The 22,208-nt window shown below is 47.3% G+C and overlaps 1 protein-coding gene across 6 annotated transcripts in view; it reads right to left on the bottom strand.

The window, feature by feature from the left end:
* The window catches only part of ST7 (suppression of tumorigenicity 7), a 295,831-nt gene that overhangs the window by 13,018 nt on the left and 260,605 nt on the right, over positions 1–22,208 (bottom strand). For 3 of the 6 annotated variants that reach the window (XR_012786131.1, XM_075558593.1, XM_075558596.1), the window contains one exon: positions 7,509–7,644. Coding sequence is in view for 4 of the 6 variants with exons in the window: in XM_075558593.1 (XP_075414708.1) it covers positions 7,509–7,644 (136 nt within the window). In the remaining 2 variants the exon portion in view is untranslated. Of the gene's footprint in view, positions 1–7,493; positions 7,645–22,208 lie in introns of all 6 variants that reach the window. The other 3 variants (XR_012786130.1, XM_075558592.1, XM_075558595.1) reach the window with 1 other exon arrangement.

Genomic DNA, 22,208 nt, shown 5'->3' with positions numbered 1-22,208 from the left:
TTCCATGTCATCCCGGTATCCCCAATACAATGGGGGGGGGCGCCAAAGATGGACTCAGGAACTGTGTGTTGGGTAAATGTAAATATGACCCCATGCACGATCAAGAAGGGGCAGCAGTTTCCCTTGCGGGATTCAGGAAGATCCAAATGATGCGCAGTGGCCAAGGCTGAACAAATGAAAGCAGCAAGGGCAGAAGCTGGCTCTGCTGAGCGTCGGTGGGGCGCATCACCCGCTGTGGGAGACCGCCTGTCCACTTAGCTGACTATGGCTATGGACTTCAGCTGCTGCTTGTTTCTCTCGTTACAACAGTTAGATTCAGGCTACGCCTTGACTCTATAGAGACAAAAAAAATCTCTCTTCAGTCGTCCAAAAAGTGCCAGCCATTTGGAGGAAGAGTCCGGTTAGAGGAAATATCCTGAGGACCACATCTTACAGTGAATCGCATTGGCCATTAGGTTCAAAGAGAATACATTAGAATCAGAGTCTCAGCCTATGCTTTAACAATGGGCCATTTTCCCCCTCAAAGGAAATCTTCTGCCCTAGCTCCCTCTAAAAAACACTACCCTCAAATCTTATACATTATGTAGTGAATTCTTTAGGGGGGAAAACATCTCCACAAGGAAAATAAAGCATCTCACTCAGCTGAAAGGCAACAAAGGCAGGCTAAGCGATTTACCCCGTGGCAGACAGATGAGTTGTCTGCTTTATGGAACTAGAAAACGAAATATTAAAGTTCACACTTGCAATCAGCAGACGACTGACCCGGTTCATAAAATAAATAAGGACAGCCCAAACAGAGCCCTGAACAGCTCCAGGTGGGAGGAAGAGGAGGCCACAGTGGCATTTAAGACAGGTGAAACAGAAGACGTGCCACTTAAAATGGGCCCAGCAAGGGCGATCCTATTGTACAAAAGGCCCCGTGGAAAATAAAACCCCTCATTCATGTGCGTTTTCTGTGTTCGACACGTACTAGCAGTGGGGTGTGTGTGTGTGTGAGTCTAGCCAGAGCCCACAGTGCTTTAGGTGTGTGCGGTTCAGATAAGGGGACAGCAGCTGTGTAATGAACCCAGCACAACACACGAAGTCTTGTCAAGCAGCACCCTTCCCGTCTTGATTATCTCGCCTTGGAAGAACACGTTGTGCAATTTCAGAGCCTGTGACAGAGATGAATCAAATATTTTGGAAACCTTTGAAATGCTGATGTCTGTGCAGTTGAAGACTCAGATTAAAAAGAGCAAAACAGCAACCTACCATATGTTTCAAACCCAAACAATCTCTGCCACGCATCAGCCGGACTTAGGGTTTTATCAAAAATGGGAGGCTTTTGTTTTGTTATGTTTTGTTTCAGCCTGATTGGTGGGAAGCACATTTAACTCCCCAGGAGGACTAAATGCCCCGACATCCAAGATTCATTAAAAAGTAAAGTAAAATGTACCTCTACCAAACAACATTCTTGGCTGAATTTTTTTATTCTCTAAAATATAAATTGACTAAAAGAATAATCATCTTTAACCTGAAACTTAGTGAAATTGGGTGGTGTACTCTTCCTCCTGAATTCCCTTTGTAATGAAAAATCAAGTTGGCAGGGAGTTGAGGAGTGGCCTTAAACTTCAGAATTAAAGGTGTGTGTGTGTGTGTGTGTGTGTGTGTGTGTGTGTGTGTTTTGGGGTGGGGTGAAGTGGTGTTGGGATGGTGGGGAGTGGGGTGGGGGTGTGGGGCGTTGCAGATTCAAACAAGAATTCCTGACTTAGAAGGTCACTTATGAGCCTGGCGATGCCAAAACGCACCACCAAGTGGCGAACTGGAGGAAGTGCAGCCTCCTCCACTGGGATGCAGGATGACCAGGTGGGGTCCACAGACCTCGCCACAGGCCACCAAGCTGGATGGGGGGCTGGCACTCAGCATCAGCAGTGTGGAGAGGTCAGTTTACTAAGTACTGGTGTAAACAGCTGGGTCAGAATTTTAACTCCTCAGCTCTAAAATTCCCAGCTCTGCTGCCAGAACTTCACCAAGCTTAGGTTCAGAAACGACTTCGCTACACTGCACATGGTTGTCTTGGGCGTTGGTTCTCTCTGCTAAACTGGGTGGCAGAGTTAAGGTTTTGATTTTAAGATAGCCCAGTTGGCCTTGAGTTTCGTTTGCAATGCCTCTTCCAAGACTAGTTTTCTAACCGCTCTCTCCCCCCGGCCCGTGTGCCTTCATTGACTCCAGAGGGCAGAGAACTGCCCAGACTAATCTCTATGGAAGCCAGGCGTGTTCTCCTGTGGAGCCTCTAAGTGTGTTTGAATCGCCCGATCTTCAGTGAGCAGCCGGCTGCTCAGCCACGACGTCATGATTCTCCTCACATGTGTCTGTAAACCTGCGTGGACGAAGGCTGTAGGAAACTAACGCGCCTGTTTCATCATCTCTCTCAAATAACCGTGTGCTGAGGAGAAGTGAAGTCACATCCAATCAACGACCCACTAACAGCAACTACATGTCTTTCCAGTTGCTCCTCTGTGCACACGTGGAAGTGACGGCACGTTTGAGAAAGCATAAATGCACCAGTCAGGATTCCGGCTCCTTCTCTAAGGGCTGTCAGTTTCTGGGCATTCTAAGGCACGAGGGGCAGTGAGCACAGCCCACATGTGAGCAGCCGAGACACTTGCATTGTGGACGTCCAGGCAGTTGGTTCCGACGGCCAAGCCCTTGTCCTCAATCTGTTCTCATGGGAAAGAGAAACGGGGACAAAGGGGATCACGGGCTGACAGCCTAGCACTACCGGCAGTTGCTGCGTGACCGTCAGCAACGCATTCACCTAAACGGATCTGTTTCCGCTCTTGAGAAATGCAGACTGGGCTTCCCGGTCCTGCCTGACTCAGAACGTTCTCTGGAGTCAACGGGATGAGGGAAATGTCAACCTGCAGTAACCTCCCAGTTACATGATCGTCGGCCAGGGGTCTTTGTAACCTGCAGGGCACCAGACCCCAGTGCCCACAGTTCCTTTCTAAAATTGTATGTCCTGACTCCCGTTCCTAAAACTGAAAGTCCACGTCACTTTTTGTGGCGGGGTCTGCGCCCTCCAGGAGGACACAGACTTTAATTGGCTGGAGCTCCAGACACCCGGTTTTCACAGGTGCCTCCTACAGTACGCACTAAATGCAGACCTGTCCTTGACTGCATTGTCCTATGGTTTTATGTCTAAAAACGTACAACTTCTTCTTGTTCTGAGTGTTTTTCCCATCGAATTTGAGGTGATTGAGTCTAATGGTCCTTCCCCTTTATTGGCTGATGGCATTATGGGCAACTCATTCCCAAACAGAATGTCCTGTTGCTCCTCACAGAATTTTCATCGCGCTCCGGCTACACGATTCCGAGCCTGGTGCTCAGCCAACCCCCCTCGTCTCTGTTCTTGGGCCTTTCCACAAGTGGTAGCTCAGATGAATCCGATCAAATGGATGAGCACCATTACTAGATTGCCAAGATGCCAACCTACAAATATGTTCTCCTTTTGTGAGCCACTTTGCCCATTTAAGATTTTTATATAGCTAACAAAAGGTGCAGCCTCTCACGCTCAACCTGGCTAGGCCTCCTCTTTCTTTCTTGAGCTTAAATACAAATTCCTTCTGCCTCTGCTGGTTAGAATCACCAACACACACACACACACACATACACACAGAGCAATCTGCCTCTGCTGGTTAGAATCACCTACACACACACACAAACACAGCAATCTGCCTCTGCTGGTTAGAATCACCTACACACACACACACACACATTACAGCAAGTCTACATGCATAAAACAGCTTACTTACATACAGACTGCAATAAGCCTACATACACAGACTGCAACAAGTCTACATACATAGACTGCAATAAGCCTATATACACAGACTGCAATAAGCCTACATACGTGCAGACTGCAATAAACCTACATACATAGACTGCAATAAGCCTATATACACAGACTGCAATAAGCCTACATACGTGCAGACTGCAATAAACCTACATACATAGACTGCAATAAGCCTATATACATAGACTGCAATAAGTCTACATACACAGACTGCAATAAGCCTACATACATACAGACTGCAATAAGCCTACATACATAGACTGCAATAAGCCTACATATGTACAGACTGCAATAAGCCTACATACATAGACTGCAATAAGTCTACATACGTACAGACTGCAATAAGCCTATATACATAGACTGCAATAAGCCTACATACATAGACTGTAATAAGTCTACATACGTACAGACTGCAATAAGCCTACATACATAGACTGCAATAAGCCTACATACGTACAGACTGCAATAAGCCTACATACATAGACTGCAATAAACCTATATACATAGACTGCAATAAGTCTACATACACAGACTGCAATAAGCCTACATACATACAGACTGCAATAAGCCTACATACATAGACTGCAATAAGCCTACATACGTACAGACTGCAATAAGCCTACATATGTACAGACTGCAATAAGCCTACATACATAGACTGCAATAAGTCTACATACGTACAGACTGCAATAAGCCTACATACATAGACTGCAATAAGCCTACATACATAGACTGCAATAAGTCTACATACATAGACTGCAATAAGCCTACATACGTACAGACTGCAATAAGCCTACATACATAGACTGCAATAAGCCTACATACATAGACTGCAATAAGCCTACATACGTACAGACTGCAATAAGTCTACATACATACAGACTGCAATAAGCCTACATACATAGACTGCAATAAGCCTACATACATAGACTGCAATAAGCCTACATACATAGACTGCAATAAGCCTACATACGTACAGACTGCAATAAGCCTACATACATAGACTGCAATAAGCCTACATACATAGACTGCAATAAGCCTACATACGTACAGACTGCAATAAGTCTACATACATACAGACTGCAATAAGCCTACATACATAGACTGCAATAAGCCTACATACATAGACTGCAATAAGCCTACATACATAGACTGCAATAAGCCTACATACATAGACTGCAATAAGTCTACATACATAGACTGCAATAAGTCTACATACACAGACTGCAATAAGCCTACATACATAGACTGCAATAAGCCTACATACATAGACTGCAATAAGTCTACATACGTACAGACTGCAATAAGCCTACATACATAGACTGCAATAAGCCTATATACATAGACTGCAATAAGTCTACATACACAGACTGCAATAAGCCTACATACATAGACTGCAATAAGTCTACATACATAGACTGCAATAAGCCTACATACGTACAGACTGCAATAAGCCTACATACATAGACTGCAATAAGCCTACATACATAGACTGCAATAAGCCTACATACGTACAGACTGCAATAAGTCTACATACATACAGACTGCAATAAGCCTACATACATAGACTGCAATAAGCCTACATACATAGACTGCAATAAGCCTACATACATAGACTGCAATAAGCCTACATACATAGACTGCAATAAGTCTACATACATAGACTGCAATAAGTCTACATACATAGACTGCAATAAGTCTACATACACAGACTGCAATAAGCCTACATACATAGACTGCAATAAGCCTACATACATAGACTGCAATAAGTCTACATACACAGACTGCAATAAGCCTACATACATAGACTGCAATAAGCCCAAGGCAGATGGGCTCAGATGCATGCCCACACCTGTCGTGAGTGTGTGCAGTCCCGGGTGAGGGAGCACGACTGACAGACAGCTCCTGTTTGTCCTATGGTTATGGGTTTGTGCCCACCCTTTGAAACACCCGAACCGACCCCTACTCCAAGCACACTCTTGCTCCCAGTCACCTTCGCTGGCTGCACTGGAAAGGGTTTGAGCAAAAGAAGAAGTGCGTACGCCCGTTCTGACTCACCCCCAGACAGCACTAGGAGACGGAAGTAGGAACCCATCTGGTGTGGCCTGGGGACTGCCTGAGCAGTTGCTGGCTCTGGTCAGCACAGGGAGGGAGGGTGGATGCATCAGTTAACTCAATCTCTCTCAAGTTATGAATGGTCAATTGCATATACGGAGCTGGATCAATTCTCTGAAGAAATCTCTCACAACAACCGAAAGAAAACCTTCCACTTTTGAGCCCCATCCCTATCGATTCACCGTCACCCCATTCCATTGTGCTCTTCCTGCCCCCCATGTCACCCCACCCTTCCTCACCCCACTTTGATTCTGCACCAACTCAGATGAGCCCCGGGTTCCGGAAGGACAGGGAAAGGGAGGCGCCCAAGGCCGCCTGCAGGGAAAAGGAAGCCGCAAAGATAAAGAGAGCAAAGGGGTTAATGACATTCCTCTGTCAGGCGGATCTGAAGGGAGGCGAAGGAGGCGAGTGAGCAGGAGTCATATATGAGGGTTGGATCCCTCATGAGAGGTTACACAGTCACACAGACGCAAACGTGGCGCCCTGCATTTGCTTTGCTTACCCCGAGGACAGCCAGGCGTCAGTGCACACAGTGTACAATATCCTGAAGCCTTGCGCCGTCTCTCATACCCCCTTCTCTGCAAGTCTCACCATTCAGCTTTCCTCACACCGCATTCCTTGCTTACAACACTGTCCTAGTTCTTCAAGGTTCCCTTCAAGCCCATCTGAATCCTTCGTTTAGCCATGGTGACTCCATCCCATGCACTGCTCCCTTCTGAAAACTGGCTGGGCTGCCCTTCTGGCCATGCGTTTCTTTGTTCTGGGGCAGGGACCATCACACCCACTGCCAGAGCCGCTTCTAGCGACACAGTCCAAAAGGACATTGCACATCCACTGCCTGCGGCCATCGAGCCCATCCTACTCACAGGGACCCTTCAGGACAGGGTGGAACTGCCTCAAAGGGTTTCCAAAGCTGTATATCATTAGAGAAGTAGAATGCTACAACTTTTTCTTCAGGAGCAGCTAGTGGGTTCGAACCTGTGACGTTTTAGTTAGCAGCTGAGCACTTCAGCCCTGGGCCAGTACCACTCAGATTTATGTTGTCCTTCAGCCAGCCAGCAGGCATGCAACCATTACGAACCCCTGGTACACCTCTCTCCTAGCTCCTGCTTGGAAGCATGCCTACTGCTCCTTTGCCTATGACCGTCGCCTTGAGCGGAGCAATGTGTGCTCAGTCGCCAGCCCTCTAAGACAGGCCGTCAAGAGGTGGTCATCAGAGCCTGGGCTGAGAACTAGTCCCATGCTAATGCGTCCCATGATGCCAAAGGTCTCAGAGAGGGTTTTCAGGGTGATAGATGCTTCCCTCCCTTCCCGAACAATCCTGGCTTCCAACTGCCCACGCAATGGGGCCAGCACCAGACCGCCACCGATGGGGAGCCCGCAGCCAGAGTGACCAGCTGTCTCCTGGAAAAGAGACATAGCAGACCAGCAGGTGGCTCCTCTTGGGCTTCGTATGCACGTCTTGGGGATTCCTCGTGGGCACTGGGGAGAAGAACGGTCTTAGCATGGTTATGAAACAATTCAAATAAAGACAATTACTTACTGCCTTCCCACGTACAGTGCAAAAGATTCAGCGCCCCTTCCACCCTCTTCCAGTGGGAGAGATGAAAGAAGGCATAGGCTATGGCTTCACTGTCGCCTCGCTTCAGGATATGTTCTGGGGGCAGGATTAAGCTTTTCATTTCTAGTAGGTACTGAAATACAAAAAGGCGGGAGATGGATATGTTAATACACAGCAATTTGGAATTCACTGGAAATAAGAGAGAGGTTAGGGTCTCTAAAGCCATCGCTGCTCAGTGTTTCATCAAACCTGCCACCTTTTTACCTCGTTTGAAGGCAATTCCTAACAGACCTGGCAATCCAGAGTTTGCTGCTGACAGAGGGATGAGCCTTGTTCTAGTTCCCTACAGTGGAGATACGAGGCTTGCGGGTTATGAGACTCTAATCAAAGACAGACAGACACACAAATTCGCTGCCATTGAGTCAGTGCTGACTCATAGCGACCCCCAGTGGGTTTCTGAGACTGTAGCTGTTTACGGGAGTAGAAAGCCAGTCTTTCTCCCACATAGCTGTTTGCTGGTCCAAAGTGCCTCAAGGAAAACTCAGAAGGCACAGTGACGTTGGTGTCACTTGTAGACAAAATGAACGCATCTAAAGGGTAACCTGTCACGTGATTGAACCCACTGCAAGATGGAGACTGACGGGGGCTGCCCTTCATTTGTCTGCATGGAGCCATCAAGGAAGGACCTCGTCCTGTATAGAGGACCAGCCGGGCTGCTCCCACTGCCCCGGCTGGCTGGAGGGAGGGCGAGTCAGAGAGAGAAGCCCAGAGCCCAGGCTGCGGTGCTCCTGTGGGTCCTCCACACAGCCTGCAGGGGTCTGGGGCCAGGGAGTACAAGCCCGTTCTTCCTGCAACCCTGAGAAGCTGTGCCTCTGTCTTTCCTATCGACGCTGGCACGGAGGGCACCTTCAGGAGGGTGTTCTGGTTGTGTGTTGTTCAAATATAAATGTTTTTTTGCCGATTGGCATGCGTCCCTGAATCAACCTCAACACGCATTCGTGCACGCCCTCCACTGCCATGGCCACGAGCGCCAACCCAGGTACCTTCTCTACCGTGCAGCTTTGCAGGTGGCGGAGGGGTGCAGAATGAAAATGGGAAGCACACGGCACAGGAAAGTGCCATACGGTGTTTCAAGGGCTTCCTGCCAGAGAGCAGGGTCTGAGGATGTCTTTGCTGGTGGAAAGGGAGGAAGTGGGGGGGAGGGGTAGGGGTCAGAAGAATCCTGCTGCCCAGTGTGGAGCGTAAGGGACGGCCATCATGTTTGCATCACCATCGAGCTGCCACATGCAGACCTGGGGGGGGTGGGCGGGGGGGATGTTTGGCAGCGTCCCCATGCTGCCGGCTGAGCGTGTGCACTCAGGAGTTGGAGGGGTGGGTGGCAGGGGCACCGTTGCCTGGTGGCGGCAGCTATGAAGGGACCTTTGGTGAGCTCCCTGCCTTGCCTGCAGGCAGGTATGAGAGACACCTAGCGGGCAGCTCCGGAACAGTGAAGGTCATGGCGGCACTGGAGGTGGGGGTGGGAGCGCAGGCATTCCGGAGCACCGCCCCCCCCCCCAGCCCACCAGCCCATGGAGAGTGTTTTTTTTTTAATTAAATCATTTTATTGGTGGCTCTTACAACTCTTGCTACAATCCACATATCAATTGTACCCGACATATTTGCACAAATATTGCCATCGTTCTTTTCTGGACATTTGCTTTCCATTGAGCCTTGGGATCAGCTCCTCCTTATTTTTCCCGCCCTCCCCCAGTATTTGCTGCGTTTGTGGAATCCCCTCAAAGGTGAGTTCCCAACAACTTTTGGTCCCTTGCCCTTGTGGATTTCACAAGTGACTCCTTTCCTAATGGTGCAGGGCCAAAACCTCTTGGGAAAAAGCAACCAAAGAAAACCCCGTAGGAGTCAGAACTAGCCCTCGAATTACAACGCCTGCCAACTGTAATAAAATGAGAGAAGACAGCGTTTGTGTTCACAGGCCCGGCTCCTCCTCTCCCGGTCTTGGGACCTTGGCTCCGAGAGGCTTTGCTAGGGCCTGCGATGGGCTGGTCGGAGGCCTGGCACAGGCAGGAGAGAGGAGCGTAGGCTGTACCGGGTAGGGGACACAGCCACTGTTTCCGAGTGCATTAGGGGACAAAGGGCATTGCTCTCTGCTGCCAGGTGCCCTCCGAGTTGATGCTGACTGACAGAATCAAACGCTGCCCGCCCCTCCACCAACCTCACCATGACCCTCCTGGGTCCTCTGGGACACCGGGGAGGGGTATGGGGATTGCTTTTCTAACAGAGTCCCAGCGAAAGACCTTGATTTCTGAGCTGTAGGAGTTGTGAGGTGCAAAGGTCAAGCAGGTGACTGCTTACTAAAAGGTTGGCACTTTGAAAGGGCAGCAAAGCCTGGGGACGGGCTCCCACAAGGAACGCACTCTGCTGGTAAAATGCAGGGGCCGTGACACAGAGGAAGGCCCTCGACAAGATGGACCAACGGACACAGTGGTTGCCACGGCAGGCTCGAGCCTAAGAATGTTTGGGAGGACCGGCGCTCTGAGCCAGAACTGACTGGGCAGAGAAGACAAAGATCATGGCCTAGAGCAGGGGCGCCTCACCTTCCTCAGGCCGCCACCCTTCAGTACAGCTCATGTGCAGGTGACCCCCAACCATAACATTATTTTTGTTGCTACTTCATCACTGTCATTTTTTTGCTACTGTTATTAATCGTCATGTAAATATCTGATATGGAGGATGTATTTTCATGGTTACAAATTGAACAAAATTAAAGCACAGTGATGAATCACAAAAATATATAATTATACATTGTGAACTATTTCTTTCTAATCACAAATTACATTTTGTCTTGAAACATGATGTAGCATGGGTAACAGTCTTAAAATAACAACAGTAAACTGCATTGCTGCATTTTGCCAACGTCAGTGTGAAGGTTGAAATAGCTTCTTTCTCATCAGATCAGAAATTTGCAAGAGCAAACGAAGATCATCTTCCACAAGTCCACTTCTGTATTTAGACTTGATAACCAACAAGCTGCAAAACCCTGTTTCACAAAGATATGCTGTTGGAAATGAAAGAAGAGGACAGACAGAACAGGACATGATTGCAAACACTTGATCCAGCATTTTGTAACTGGCATTGTAGAGAAATCAGTTCTTGCTGCATCGGTGTTAATAAGTCCAATGAACTCCTCTTGTGCTGTCTCAGGAACATCTTCAACTTTGACTGTGAACGGGCTTCTGGCAAGTGCAAAGGGGGTGTCAGGTCTATTAGGAAAGTACGATGAAATGTCGTCTGCAAGCAAGTGCAAGTGTTCTTTCACAGAAATTATCATCGTAATCCTTTTGTCTGGTTCAGTGTCATCTTCCTCAAAGAAAGCAGATAAGGTAGGCAACATGTAAAATTATTTTCACCCAATTTTTATTTTTTTTTGCCAAAGCTGAAGTTTGATTTGGAATGATCAGATCTTTTCAGACAAATCGAGGCATGTTGCATTTGGTCCTTGCAGTGATAAATTTATTCATTCAAAATGGCAAAGATGTTCAACAAGTAAGCTGTTTTCTGAGGTTCACTTTTATCACTGAAAAGTGCTTTGAACTGCGGTCTTGCTTTCTGATGAAAAAGGTTTTGAGTTCATCGCGAAGCTCAAAAACACATTTTAAAACTTTTCCTCTCAACAACCATCTCACTTCATTGTAAAACAGCAGAGCATTATTTGGCGCATCCAGCTCGCTGCACTGTTGTGAAAGCAGTCGACTGTTTAAAGTGCTCGCTTTTACAAAATTGACAGAACTTATGACACTTTCCGTTCACATATACTTGAGTATAAGCCAAACCGAATATCAGCCGAGGCACTTAATTTTACCACAAAAACTGCATTAAAAATATGCTGAAAAACTCGGCTTATACACAAGTATATACGGTACTTCTTGTAACTCTTGTGGCAGCATCTTCATTGCTAATATTTGCCAATGAATCATACAGTGAGTTCTGATGATGTTTGATGATTCATTCAGTACCAAACACTGAAATCTAGATTGACATCCTAGCATAGCTGGAGCATCATCTGTGCAAACACCACAAACCTTTTTCCAAGAGCTCGAATGCTCTTTCAGAAATGAATCAACTGTGTCAAATACATCACGTGCAGTAGTTGTCGTTTCAAGGGGGTTGCAAAGAAGAAACTCATCTTTAAAGTCTCCCTCATTAATATACCTCATGTAAACCAGTGACTGTGAACAGTTTGCAATGTCTGTAGATTCAACAAGAGGAATGCTAAGTATTGGAAGTGGGGCAGATTTAATTTCCTGGATTACCTGATCAAGAATAACAGCAGACATGTCATCTATTCTTCTGCAGACAGTGTTGTTAGATAAGGAAATTGCACTCGATTTCTTAACAAATTCATCTCTAATCTTAACTCGAAGAATGTCTTTGGCCGCTGGCAACAGTAAATTCTCAGCAATGGTGTGAGGTTTCATAGCTCTGGCAATCCTGAGTGCCACCAAATATGAAGCTTCAGTGGCTGCTACATTTTGTTTGTGGTAATTGCCACCAGTGTCAAGTTTGGCTTTATTGAGTCCATCAGCTTTGCTTCTAAAATAGTTGATATCCTTGCCAGCAAAGCTCGGATACTTGCTATCAAAATGGCATTTTAGTTTGTTCAGCTTCATAGATTTGGCTGACAGAACTTTACAACAAATAACACATTGCGGTTTCTCAATTCCTGCTGTAATTATTGAGGTAGAACCATACTGTAAAAAATCCTCACTATATTCTCCTTTCTTAACATTCTTCTCTACATGATCCATTGTCATGGGATGGTTTGCTAATGAAAATAATACATAAAGAGAGCTTTAATTATACAAAAGATGATATATGGCATAGTTCAGTCAATACAGTTCATTAAAGTTTCCTATGCTTTACCATTCTGTGTTGGGTTTTTTTCACATACCTGTTATTATCACAAGGGGGTTCACATGAACCACAGCTGGATATAAAAAGACCGATCAGCATCCAGATTAAGTTCCTATGGTACAGGTATATTTTTTACAGTAGTTGATGCTTTGACAACACATAATTTTACATTTATCTAGTAATTATAATTCATGAAGTATCATTTTACCTCCAATACTGCTGCTTTCAACATAGCAGCTGCTTTCTACACAATAGCTGCTCTCTACACAGTAGCTACTCTCTACACGTGTGATTGGTCCACCTAGTACATTATGGCACCAACCCTGTCACATACACCTGTATTTGTATGGGATGTATGTGATAGGGTTGGCACAATAATGTCATCACGCTGGGTACTTGTATGTGGGTGTATCTGCATGTGGGTGGACCTGCCTGGAGCCAGATAGAGGAGTCCTGTCTTGGTTCTTAAGACCATCGGAAATATGTGCTTCCCAATGGCCTTAGGCGACCCCTGTGAAAGGGGTTGTTTAACCCCCAAAGGGGTGGCAACTTATAGGGTGAGAACCGCTGGCCTAGAAAACCTTAGGGGACCCCCGCACATGGGGTCGCCATGAGTTAGTCTCCAACCGATGGCACCCAGAAACCACAGTCATTGTCTACAGCAACCAAACAGCTAATCTTGAAGGAAGGGTCAAGCGGGACTTAGAGAACAAAATCCGAAAACCACTATCTCATGAGTCCTAGGTATTCAGAAACCCCTTCAGGACTCCTGACACTCAGACGGTAGCTATAATAGACATCGAACGCATTGTTTCAGTTCTGAGATTCAAAAAGATTTTCAACCCGTCTTCCTTCAGCATCAGTGGGCGAGCACTGCTCTTGACCTAATGAACCCTTGGGAAGCGAAACAAGCCCAAGGAGGGGACACGCTCCTGGTGGCTACCCTCATCTGTGGACAGAAGTCAGAGCAAACTCAGGAGCGGGCAGGGCGCAGAAACTTGGATGGGGGGTTGGGGTGGGGGAGAACTTTACAACACTCACTGCCAAGGGGCATTATACCCCCGCACAGCACACAGCTAGCCTGCAGCTTGGGTCACTCTTCAAACCACAATAAAGGCAAATGACAAACTCAGTCCCCAGTGTCACCAGCCGTAGTTCAAGACCTCCAGGGCCACGTGTGACTAATGACAAGCACCCTGGACAATGCAGACAGCAGCGCCATGATCACAGAGTTCTCCTGCCCTGTGCTGCTGCGGACCGTGGCTGCCCAGAGGCTGGAGCGGTTAAGCACCAACAATGGCAGACGGTCATGGCAGGAGTGATTGTTATCGACTGACCACAAATATACACAAAGACAAAAGGATACATTTAATGAAATAAGCACTCATCTGGCCCGCAACACAAAGATGAAGGATAGATAACCCCCTCAGGGCCATCAATGAGAATAGAAATACCAGGAGGATAAGGGGAAGGAGGAATTGCCCTCCCAGGGGGGCAAACAACAGAAAAGTGGGTGAAGGGTGACAAAGGACGATGTAAGATATGAAAATAATAATATATAACTTATCAAGGGTTCATAAGGAAGAGAGGGAGGGAGGGGAAAAATGAGGAGCTGATACCAAGGGCTCAAGTAGAAAGAAAATGCTTTGAGAATGATGATGGCAACATCGGTACAAATGTGCTTGACACAATGGATGAATGTATGGATTGTGATAAGAGCTATAAGAGCCCCAATAAAAGCATTTTTAAAAAGCACTTCTTTGTGAGCACGTGGGCCACTGAGCATCTCCATACAAAGGAAAAATCACAGTCCCCGAGTGGGTCTGCTCAGCCTGTGGAGCTGCTTGGGGTGCATCTGGCTTCACGGACAGGTCGGCAGCCCTAAATGCAGGCTGTGAGAGAATGCTCAGTTTCTCCTCTGATCTCGGATGATGGGTTTGTTCTACCCACCGTCTTATATTAGTTACCCATGTGCATGGCTCTCCAACTCAGTCCTAACACCTTCAAAAGCGTGGACCGTGTAATTTCCATCATAATTTCCCCCACTGAGTCTCTTATGAGTCCAGCACAGCCAGGTTTCAAAAAGCAAACAAACGACAACCCAGAAGTAGGTGGAAATCTCACGTGAACGTTTCACCACGAGGCATCGCACCCTCACTTCTCTGCAGCCCCTTCACACATTAGTCTCCCACACACCCTGTGCACGGGATACGTGTGTGCACGTTGGTTGGTTTCCTGTGTGCACTGTGCACGCTATCCGTGCACGCACTCATTCACACGGGTGCACTATCTGCAAAGTAATGTGATGTCCCTGGTCAGCACCATGAGTCTAACCAGAGTGAACTCATCTCTCCATGGGCGCTTAGCTGTCTTCTCATCGTATCTGTTTGACAGCAGAAATAGGTTATGCCTATAACGGAGATTTATACTCTTGTATAGTTCCAAATAGACTGCTAGCTCTAACCAAATGTCGAAAGCTAATAACAACAATGTGCTATGTTTTTGGCCAGGCTTAAAATGGCTGGCGAGATCAGTTCTCAACATGTGCAACATTTAAATTGGAAAGGCATGGAACAACATTTCACATCTTACTTGTCAAGAGGAAAATAAATGGGAGCGGGCAGATCCCTATCCACAAGTATGCAGAAATCAATCAGAAGAACTGTTGCTTGCAAACCAGAGCACCCTCCCGGCATGTCTATGGTAATGACTTGGCTTCCATTAGCCCGGCCAGCATTCCGAGAGATTCTGCCTTCCATTCTGCCTATAACTTCCTTCCCAGAGCCCGAAAGCCCATTGATCTTGGAAGAGATGTTTCTGAAGGCGTTGGAAGCAACTTTTCCAGATCGATTTGTGTCAGAATCCCCTCCCCTAAGCACAACATGGGCACGTGTAAATGTCAGGGTGCACAGAGAAGAGTGGTCTTTGGGGTGTGCCTGGAGGTGGCTGAGCAGAGCAGAGGGTGGCCCACGGGCTAGGAAGGGAGGTGCAGAGGGATTCTGTTCTCTCCAAGGTCACCCCAAGGGACTTGAAGGTCGCCACCTACCAAGGTCTTATCATTGTATAGCACTTGAACAAAAGTGGTGCTAATGTTGGCCTTCGCGTAGATATCAACAGCACGGGACTCAATGATCCCACGACTGAGATTTTCCATGCAAATGCAGGACAAGTCCCAAGGACTGTGATGGAAGGAAATGTACAACCGGTTAGGTAAACGACAGCACACGTAGAGGAGCGGACACCAAGGGCTCAAGCAGAAGGCAAATGTTTTGAGAATGATGATGGCAACAAATGTACAAATGCGCTTGACACCATGGATGCATGGATGCATTTTGACAAGAGTTGTATGAGCTCGTCAATAAAATTATTTTTTTAATGACAGCTCACGTAGATGTGGCTTGCAAATCGCTCCAAAAATCAGATAATAGAAAAATGGGGAAAGGGTCATGATAAAATTGCTAAATGAGAGGGGGGGGGGGAAAGTCTATCATGCAATAAATACAGACAATTATGATTTGTGTCCTAAAAATGTAATACGTAGACCTTGAATAGCATTGGAAAGTCACAGATTGAATATTAATGGAGGTTAAACATTGGATATTATGACAGAATATTTTGTGTCGTTCCTGTGCTTTCCAAGTTTTTCTCTATACATAGGTAATTATGTAGAATTATATGTTCCTAGGTATACACATATATACAGACACATACATGTTACATAATATGTGCATGTGAAATACAAGCCTACTTGATAAACTTGCATTGAAAACATAGAAAGCAAGCCACACAGATTTCTGCATGTCTGTGACCCTTTCGTGTCACTGGCTTTCAAAGGGACCCTAAGCCCAGGGGGGGAATAAATCCCATGAAATCAGAAAAGAGTTCAGAGAATTATTCTCGTTCTTTAGAAGAGATGCTACCATTGGAATCATGCTAGGAGTTATTATATATGTAGCTGAATTATTGTTGTTATTATTATATATCTGAATCTCAGTGTTAGCTCTGAGCCCCTGGGCATGTAGTTCATTTCCTTGAACCCCAGTTTGCTCATCTATAAAAGTGGAATCATAATAATATACATCTTGCCAACTTCATTTTCAGAAGATCAAATAAGGCCATTCACACAGAACGTGGCGCCTAAGTCGTCACAAAATAGTGGCTATTTCTGCTAATAAAAAATGAAATGTTAGCATTAACTGCAGGCGTAGATGTGTTAGCATATGTGTCCCACACATAAATGAGTCTGTTTTTAGATAGGATCCCTCAGCAGCCTTATTACCGCATTAGCTCACTGAAGAGAATGGAGGCTTGAGTCCGAGCATGCTCCCAGTTCACCCCCAGGACACAGACACCGAATACCAGCACACACAATGGACACGTATCCAGGAGAACCCACAGTGCACACAGTGGACCCAGATATCCCGGTGCGCCCACAGACGTCTCCAAGGATGTGTTAGGTGAGATCGCTGCCTATCCACACTAAGCACAAAGGCAGCAAACAGAGGGGATTGTGTCTGAGAGAGCTTCATGGAAGTACGACACGAGCCAGTCTTACTAGATAAGCGAGGGTTTGCCTTGCCAAGAAGCACCGTGGGGACGCCAGGCCAGGCTCACGGCATCAAGCCATCAAAGGGCTTAATGGGCTTGCAATCCGGTAGCCTCCGGTGTTAACATGAAGGTGATGGCTGGCACTGATGAAGCACTGACATGTGCCGCACGGTCTCATGTACTCCTTGGACCACTCTGTGAGGGATGTGGTGTTAACATCCCTGCTTTACACGGGAGGCTTTGGGAAGCGACTTGCTGCGAGCTGGACAGGTAGCGTCAACCTGTACTTCAACTCAGACTTTATGCTGCTCCCCAAGCACATGAGGTGGCAAAAGCAGACTGTGAAAAGCCTTCTGTGACAGGTGCCAGGGTGGGGGTCTTTCCCAGAGTCATTCAGTGGTCTATAAAGGGAGAAGTTTTTGTTTGTCAAAGGCAAGAAGTAATCTAAAATGGACTAGGCCCATATGATGAAAAACAATGCTGTGAATGAACCTGGGGGAGGGCCCAAGAGAGGTACGAGGAACCGGAAATCGCTGCAGCTCAGGGTTTGGAATTGAGCAGGTTCTGTCTGTGTACGGAAATCACAGGGCCTGGGTTTTAAAAGCTTGCAAGTGGCCATCCAAAGCACAACAAGTAGCCTCTTGGAGCGACAGAGGAAGGAGGGGAGTCCGGAATAGGGAGAAGGATAGGGAATACGTCCATGAACAAGGGCGCCTGGCTACCAGGACGGAACATTTTGGTCAAGGATTTCACAGAAGGATCCTGATCAAAAGGGGGAGCTGCAGACCATAGCCTCAGATTCTCCTGGGCTCTAGACTTTCTGGAGGTGGAGAAATCCCCGAAACTATTGCCTTGGGATAAGCTTTCAACCTGAGACCAGAAACAGCCCCTTCAGTCTTCCTGAAGCCCAACAGAAGTTTAGCTTCACTCGTCCAAAAGGTCTGCCTTGAGCATGAGGCTCTTTAAGAAGCTGACCACAGCAGCTTGGGGAGCAGTGAGTTTATACTCCTGTGGGATGAACATCACAGAAAGAGGGGGTGGGAAGGGCTATACAACTCGAAGATTATGTCATCAAGTTGTACCTGCAGGAACAAGGGGCTTGGCGTACACTTTCCTGTGTTTTTGCTCAACAACAACAAAATCAATGTACAAACAGAAAGGAAGGAAAGAAAATGGGCATGTGGCCTGGGACCCCACTGGGCAGGGAAGAGACTGGCATCAGCATGGCCTTAGAGGCATGGGTCACGGAGCAGGTGAAGGTCAAGGTGGCCTGGCCGAAGCAGGGAAGGTGGAGCGGGAGGCAGCTGAAGGCCTCTCTAGGATAGCTCCGGACTGAATGTGCAGTCAGGAGGAGGAACCACAGATGCCCGCAAAAGGTTGAGCCTAAGCAACCAGACTACTGTGAGGCTGCTGGCTGGGACAGCGGCACCAGAGGAGAACGGGTCTTGATCACAGCGGAAATTCAACTGGAGCACCGGAGGCAGAAGGAGACTTAGGAACCCAGTTTGAAGGAGAGATGGATGCCCATGCCTGGAACTGGAGCAAAAAGCTGGAGACTGATTTGGGGGACCTAGACAAAGGCTGGGAGTAGGGGAGCATGTGTGATCTCATGGGAGAGATTTGAGCAACACAGAAGGGGTAGTGGATGGAGACACCTGGAGAACGGGCATCAAGAGGTGGCAGGTGGAGAAAGAACCTAGGAAGAGGGGTGCGCAGAGGCTCAGGACAAGAAGGCACAGCAAGCAGCCCGCTGGGTCCTATGCTTAGGGACAGTGAAGTCTCATGGGGGCAGCCGCAGAGCTTTGGTTTCAGAAAGAGACCTCTGAGGAATGGTCTAGTCCCAAGAAATGTGCCCGAACCCTTGTTTCTGCTCATTTTCCTCCGGGTCATATTTCCACAATACATTCTCCTTACTCTAATCCAAGAAAGCTTTGGAACAAAATATTACTTGATTAAAGAGATTTATATTAAAGTAATATTTCTGAAATGTGCCATCGATATACAATATCACGGACACTCAGGCCAGGGTATTTTGAGTTTCTGCTTCCACGCTTCAAGCATTTTTAAATGCTAAGAGCCATTACACATTTTGTGTCCTAAATTGGATTAAAAAGCAATTTTATAGTCTGTCAATCAGCTTTACCAAGATACAAAGGGAGATCTGCTTAATGCTGGCAGGGAATAGAGTTTCCATCACTAGAACAAGGTCCTGTGGACACTCCATTAGCATATATAATTACTAGGATGTTTCCCTACAAGCCTCTTGAAATCCCTGTGAAATGAAGTCTCTAAATTAATATTGGATGAGATCTTTTAAAAACATTTTTAAAAAATCGGGAATGTATCTTTGACTTAACACTCTGCATTCTTCCCTCTCTAATCTCTCATGATGCTTCCAGACTCCTTAATGCACAGTTTAAAAACTAAAGATGGAGGACCTGGCTGCCCCGCTCCCTCTGCTGCCCTCTGGCTGGGCCACTGAAAGCACATGTGGTTTAAGGGCAAGGGCCTTTGAGGCAAGACAAAGATGAACGCTTTCCCCTCATGGGTGCTAGGTCTTTCTCTCTCAGCACCTCCATCCATGTCACCCAGGGAACCCCGGCTGCCACTGACTTTGACCAGCCTCTGTCACTCTGAGTGACCGGGGCCTCCGGTTGCATGGGTGCAGACATCAGAAGCTTGGGATGGGCCAGGGAGAGGTTTGTGTAGCATCTGCTATTCTCCAAGCCCTAGGTGAGATGCCTTGTTTTCACAATATTCCCCCCGCCGCCCGACTCTTACTTCTTCCTGCCTGAACCCAGCCTTAGGTTTCTCTTTCCCTCCTAAGAGTTCATGTGGCACACACTTACTGTGCACCAGCCACTGGGAAACTGGGGACAAGATGGTTGGTTCTCACTGCAGTGCCCCATCAGGGAGCCAGCAGACCCGTGACAGACAGACGAGCTCCTAGGAGGCCAGCGGAGTGTGGAGGAGGGACAGGTAGCCAGCTCAGAAGCAACAAAGCCCACATGGAAGAAGCACACCAGCCTGTGTGATAATGAGGTGCCGAAGGGATCAGTTATCAGGCATCAAAGAACAAAAAAAAAATCCTATCATTGTGTGCTCATTTCCATGATAAGATTGCTGAAGACAAATGGGTGCATAAACAAATGTGGTGAAGAAAGCTGATGGTGCCCGGCTATCAAAAGATATAGCGTCTGGGGTCTTAAAGATTTGAAGGTAAACAAGTGGCCATCTAGCTCAGAAGCAACAAAGCCCACAAGGAAGAAGCACACCAACCCGTGTGAGATAGCGAGGTGTCAAAGGGATCAGGTATCAGGCATCATCAGAACAAAAATATCTTACCATATTGAATGAGGGGGCGAGTGCACAGTGGAGACCCAAAGCCCATTTGTAGGCCACTGGAGATCCCCTTACAGAAAAGTATCAGGGAGGAGATGAGCCAGTCAGGGTGCGATATAGCAACGATAAAAAATACAACTTTTTTCTAGTTCCTAAATGCTTCCTCCTTCCCCCCCCCCCTCCCCACTATCATGATCCCAATTCTATCTTGCAAGGCTGGCTAGGACCAGAGGATGTACACTGGTACAGATAGAAACTGGAAACACAGGGAACCCAGGGCGGATGATCCCTTCAGGACCAGTGGTGTGAGTGGCAATACTGGGAGGGTGGGTTGGAAAGGGGGAACCGATTACAAGGATCTACATGTGACCTCCTCCCTGGGGGACAGACAACAGAAAAGTGGGTGAAGGGAGACGTCAGACAGGTCAAGAAATGACAATAATAATTTATAAATTATCAAGGGTTCATGTGGGAGGGGGGAGTGCAGAGGGAGGAGAAAAAATGAGGACCTGATGCTAAGGGCTTAAGCGGAGAGCAAATGTTTTGAGAATGATGAGGGCAATGAATGTACAAATGTGCTTGACACAATTGATGTATGTATGGATTGTGATAAGAGTTGTATGAACCCCTAATAAAACAATAAAAAAGTACAGATTTAAAAAAATAATAATAAATACAGATTTCTGGAGTTCCATCTCAAGAGAGAGAGAGAGAGAGAGCGAGAGAGCGAATGGGGTGCCAGGAGCAGGGGGGTGGGTAGGAAGTGCAGAACTAGAAGACAAGACACGGATTGGGAATGGGTAACTGTCAGCCACAGGCAGTGTGAATAGCAACAAGCTTGGAATCCCTGAAGACAATAGCTCCGAGAAGACTGTGCTAGAATCTTCCCTCAAATCTGGGAGCCTACATGGATGGAGTGGGGACTCAATGTCAGGGGCATTGCTGTGCCACTGTTGGGACCTACACTCTGCTTGCTCTTCTGACACCTAGCACGGCCCAAGGAGAACGTGCGAATGCAGGTTTCTAAGCAGCTTCTGCTTCCTCCAGGCTGCAAGTGCATAAATGGAGCTGAGGGCAGAAGGGGAGTAAGGGTGAAAGAGACCCACATGCGGGAGGACCTACTGTCTCCTGGATGCCTTCCATTCGGTAATTCGAATTCATGTTCATCAGCCCTATGAAGCCATTATTTCTGGTCCCTAATTTTTCCTGCAAAGCAACGGGCAGGTAGCTAATGAACTCCCCCACCCCCGCCCTCCACAGGCACCTCTGTTCTCTCTCACACGCAGCCAGGAGGAGGCGGCAATACTTGGAACATTTCTGAACCCTTTCAAGGACGCCCCGCAGCTCGGCCTGCCTGGGCGCCACCACTCCTGGCTCTGTCACCACTCATTTGTCTCCCCAGTCACAAAAGCGATTTTGCATGATGGGCCTGAGGACTAAGAATGAGACTATGTGGGTGACAAGGTTCCACCCCCACCCCCACCCCCCAGGAGTGTCAGAGAAAGGCAAATGGAAAAAAGCAAATTACCATTTCTCCTGAAGAGAATCACAATGCCTTTGGTTTCCCTTCTTTTCTTTTAACGAGCTGCTCAGTGCTGGTGAGGGGGTGATAAAATGCTACAGAGAGAGCCGGTGCTGGGGGTGGGCTGGGTGCAGGGGCGGAGTGGAAGGGACTGAGCAGCGGGTTATCACGAACCTTGAAAGGCTTTTACCTTCCACTAGGTACTTCCCCTTCTAGACATCTATAGGGGTCCACTCAGGAAGACCCCAGAGTCTCTGGGTCCAAAGTAGCTCTGGCCACAGCCTGAGACCTGTCTACAGAGGGCTCAGGAAAATAAAACACCCAGCAGACAGCTGCTGAGCGTGGGCTTTCCCCTGAAAGCAATGATCAGCATT

The sequence above is a fragment of the Tenrec ecaudatus genome, chromosome 9, assembly GCF_050624435.1.
Source record: "Tenrec ecaudatus isolate mTenEca1 chromosome 9, mTenEca1.hap1, whole genome shotgun sequence".
Taxonomy (NCBI): domain Eukaryota; kingdom Metazoa; phylum Chordata; class Mammalia; order Afrosoricida; family Tenrecidae; genus Tenrec; species Tenrec ecaudatus.
The sequence above is the reverse complement of the archived record's forward strand: the minus strand, read 5'-3'. Positions and strand labels throughout refer to the sequence as shown.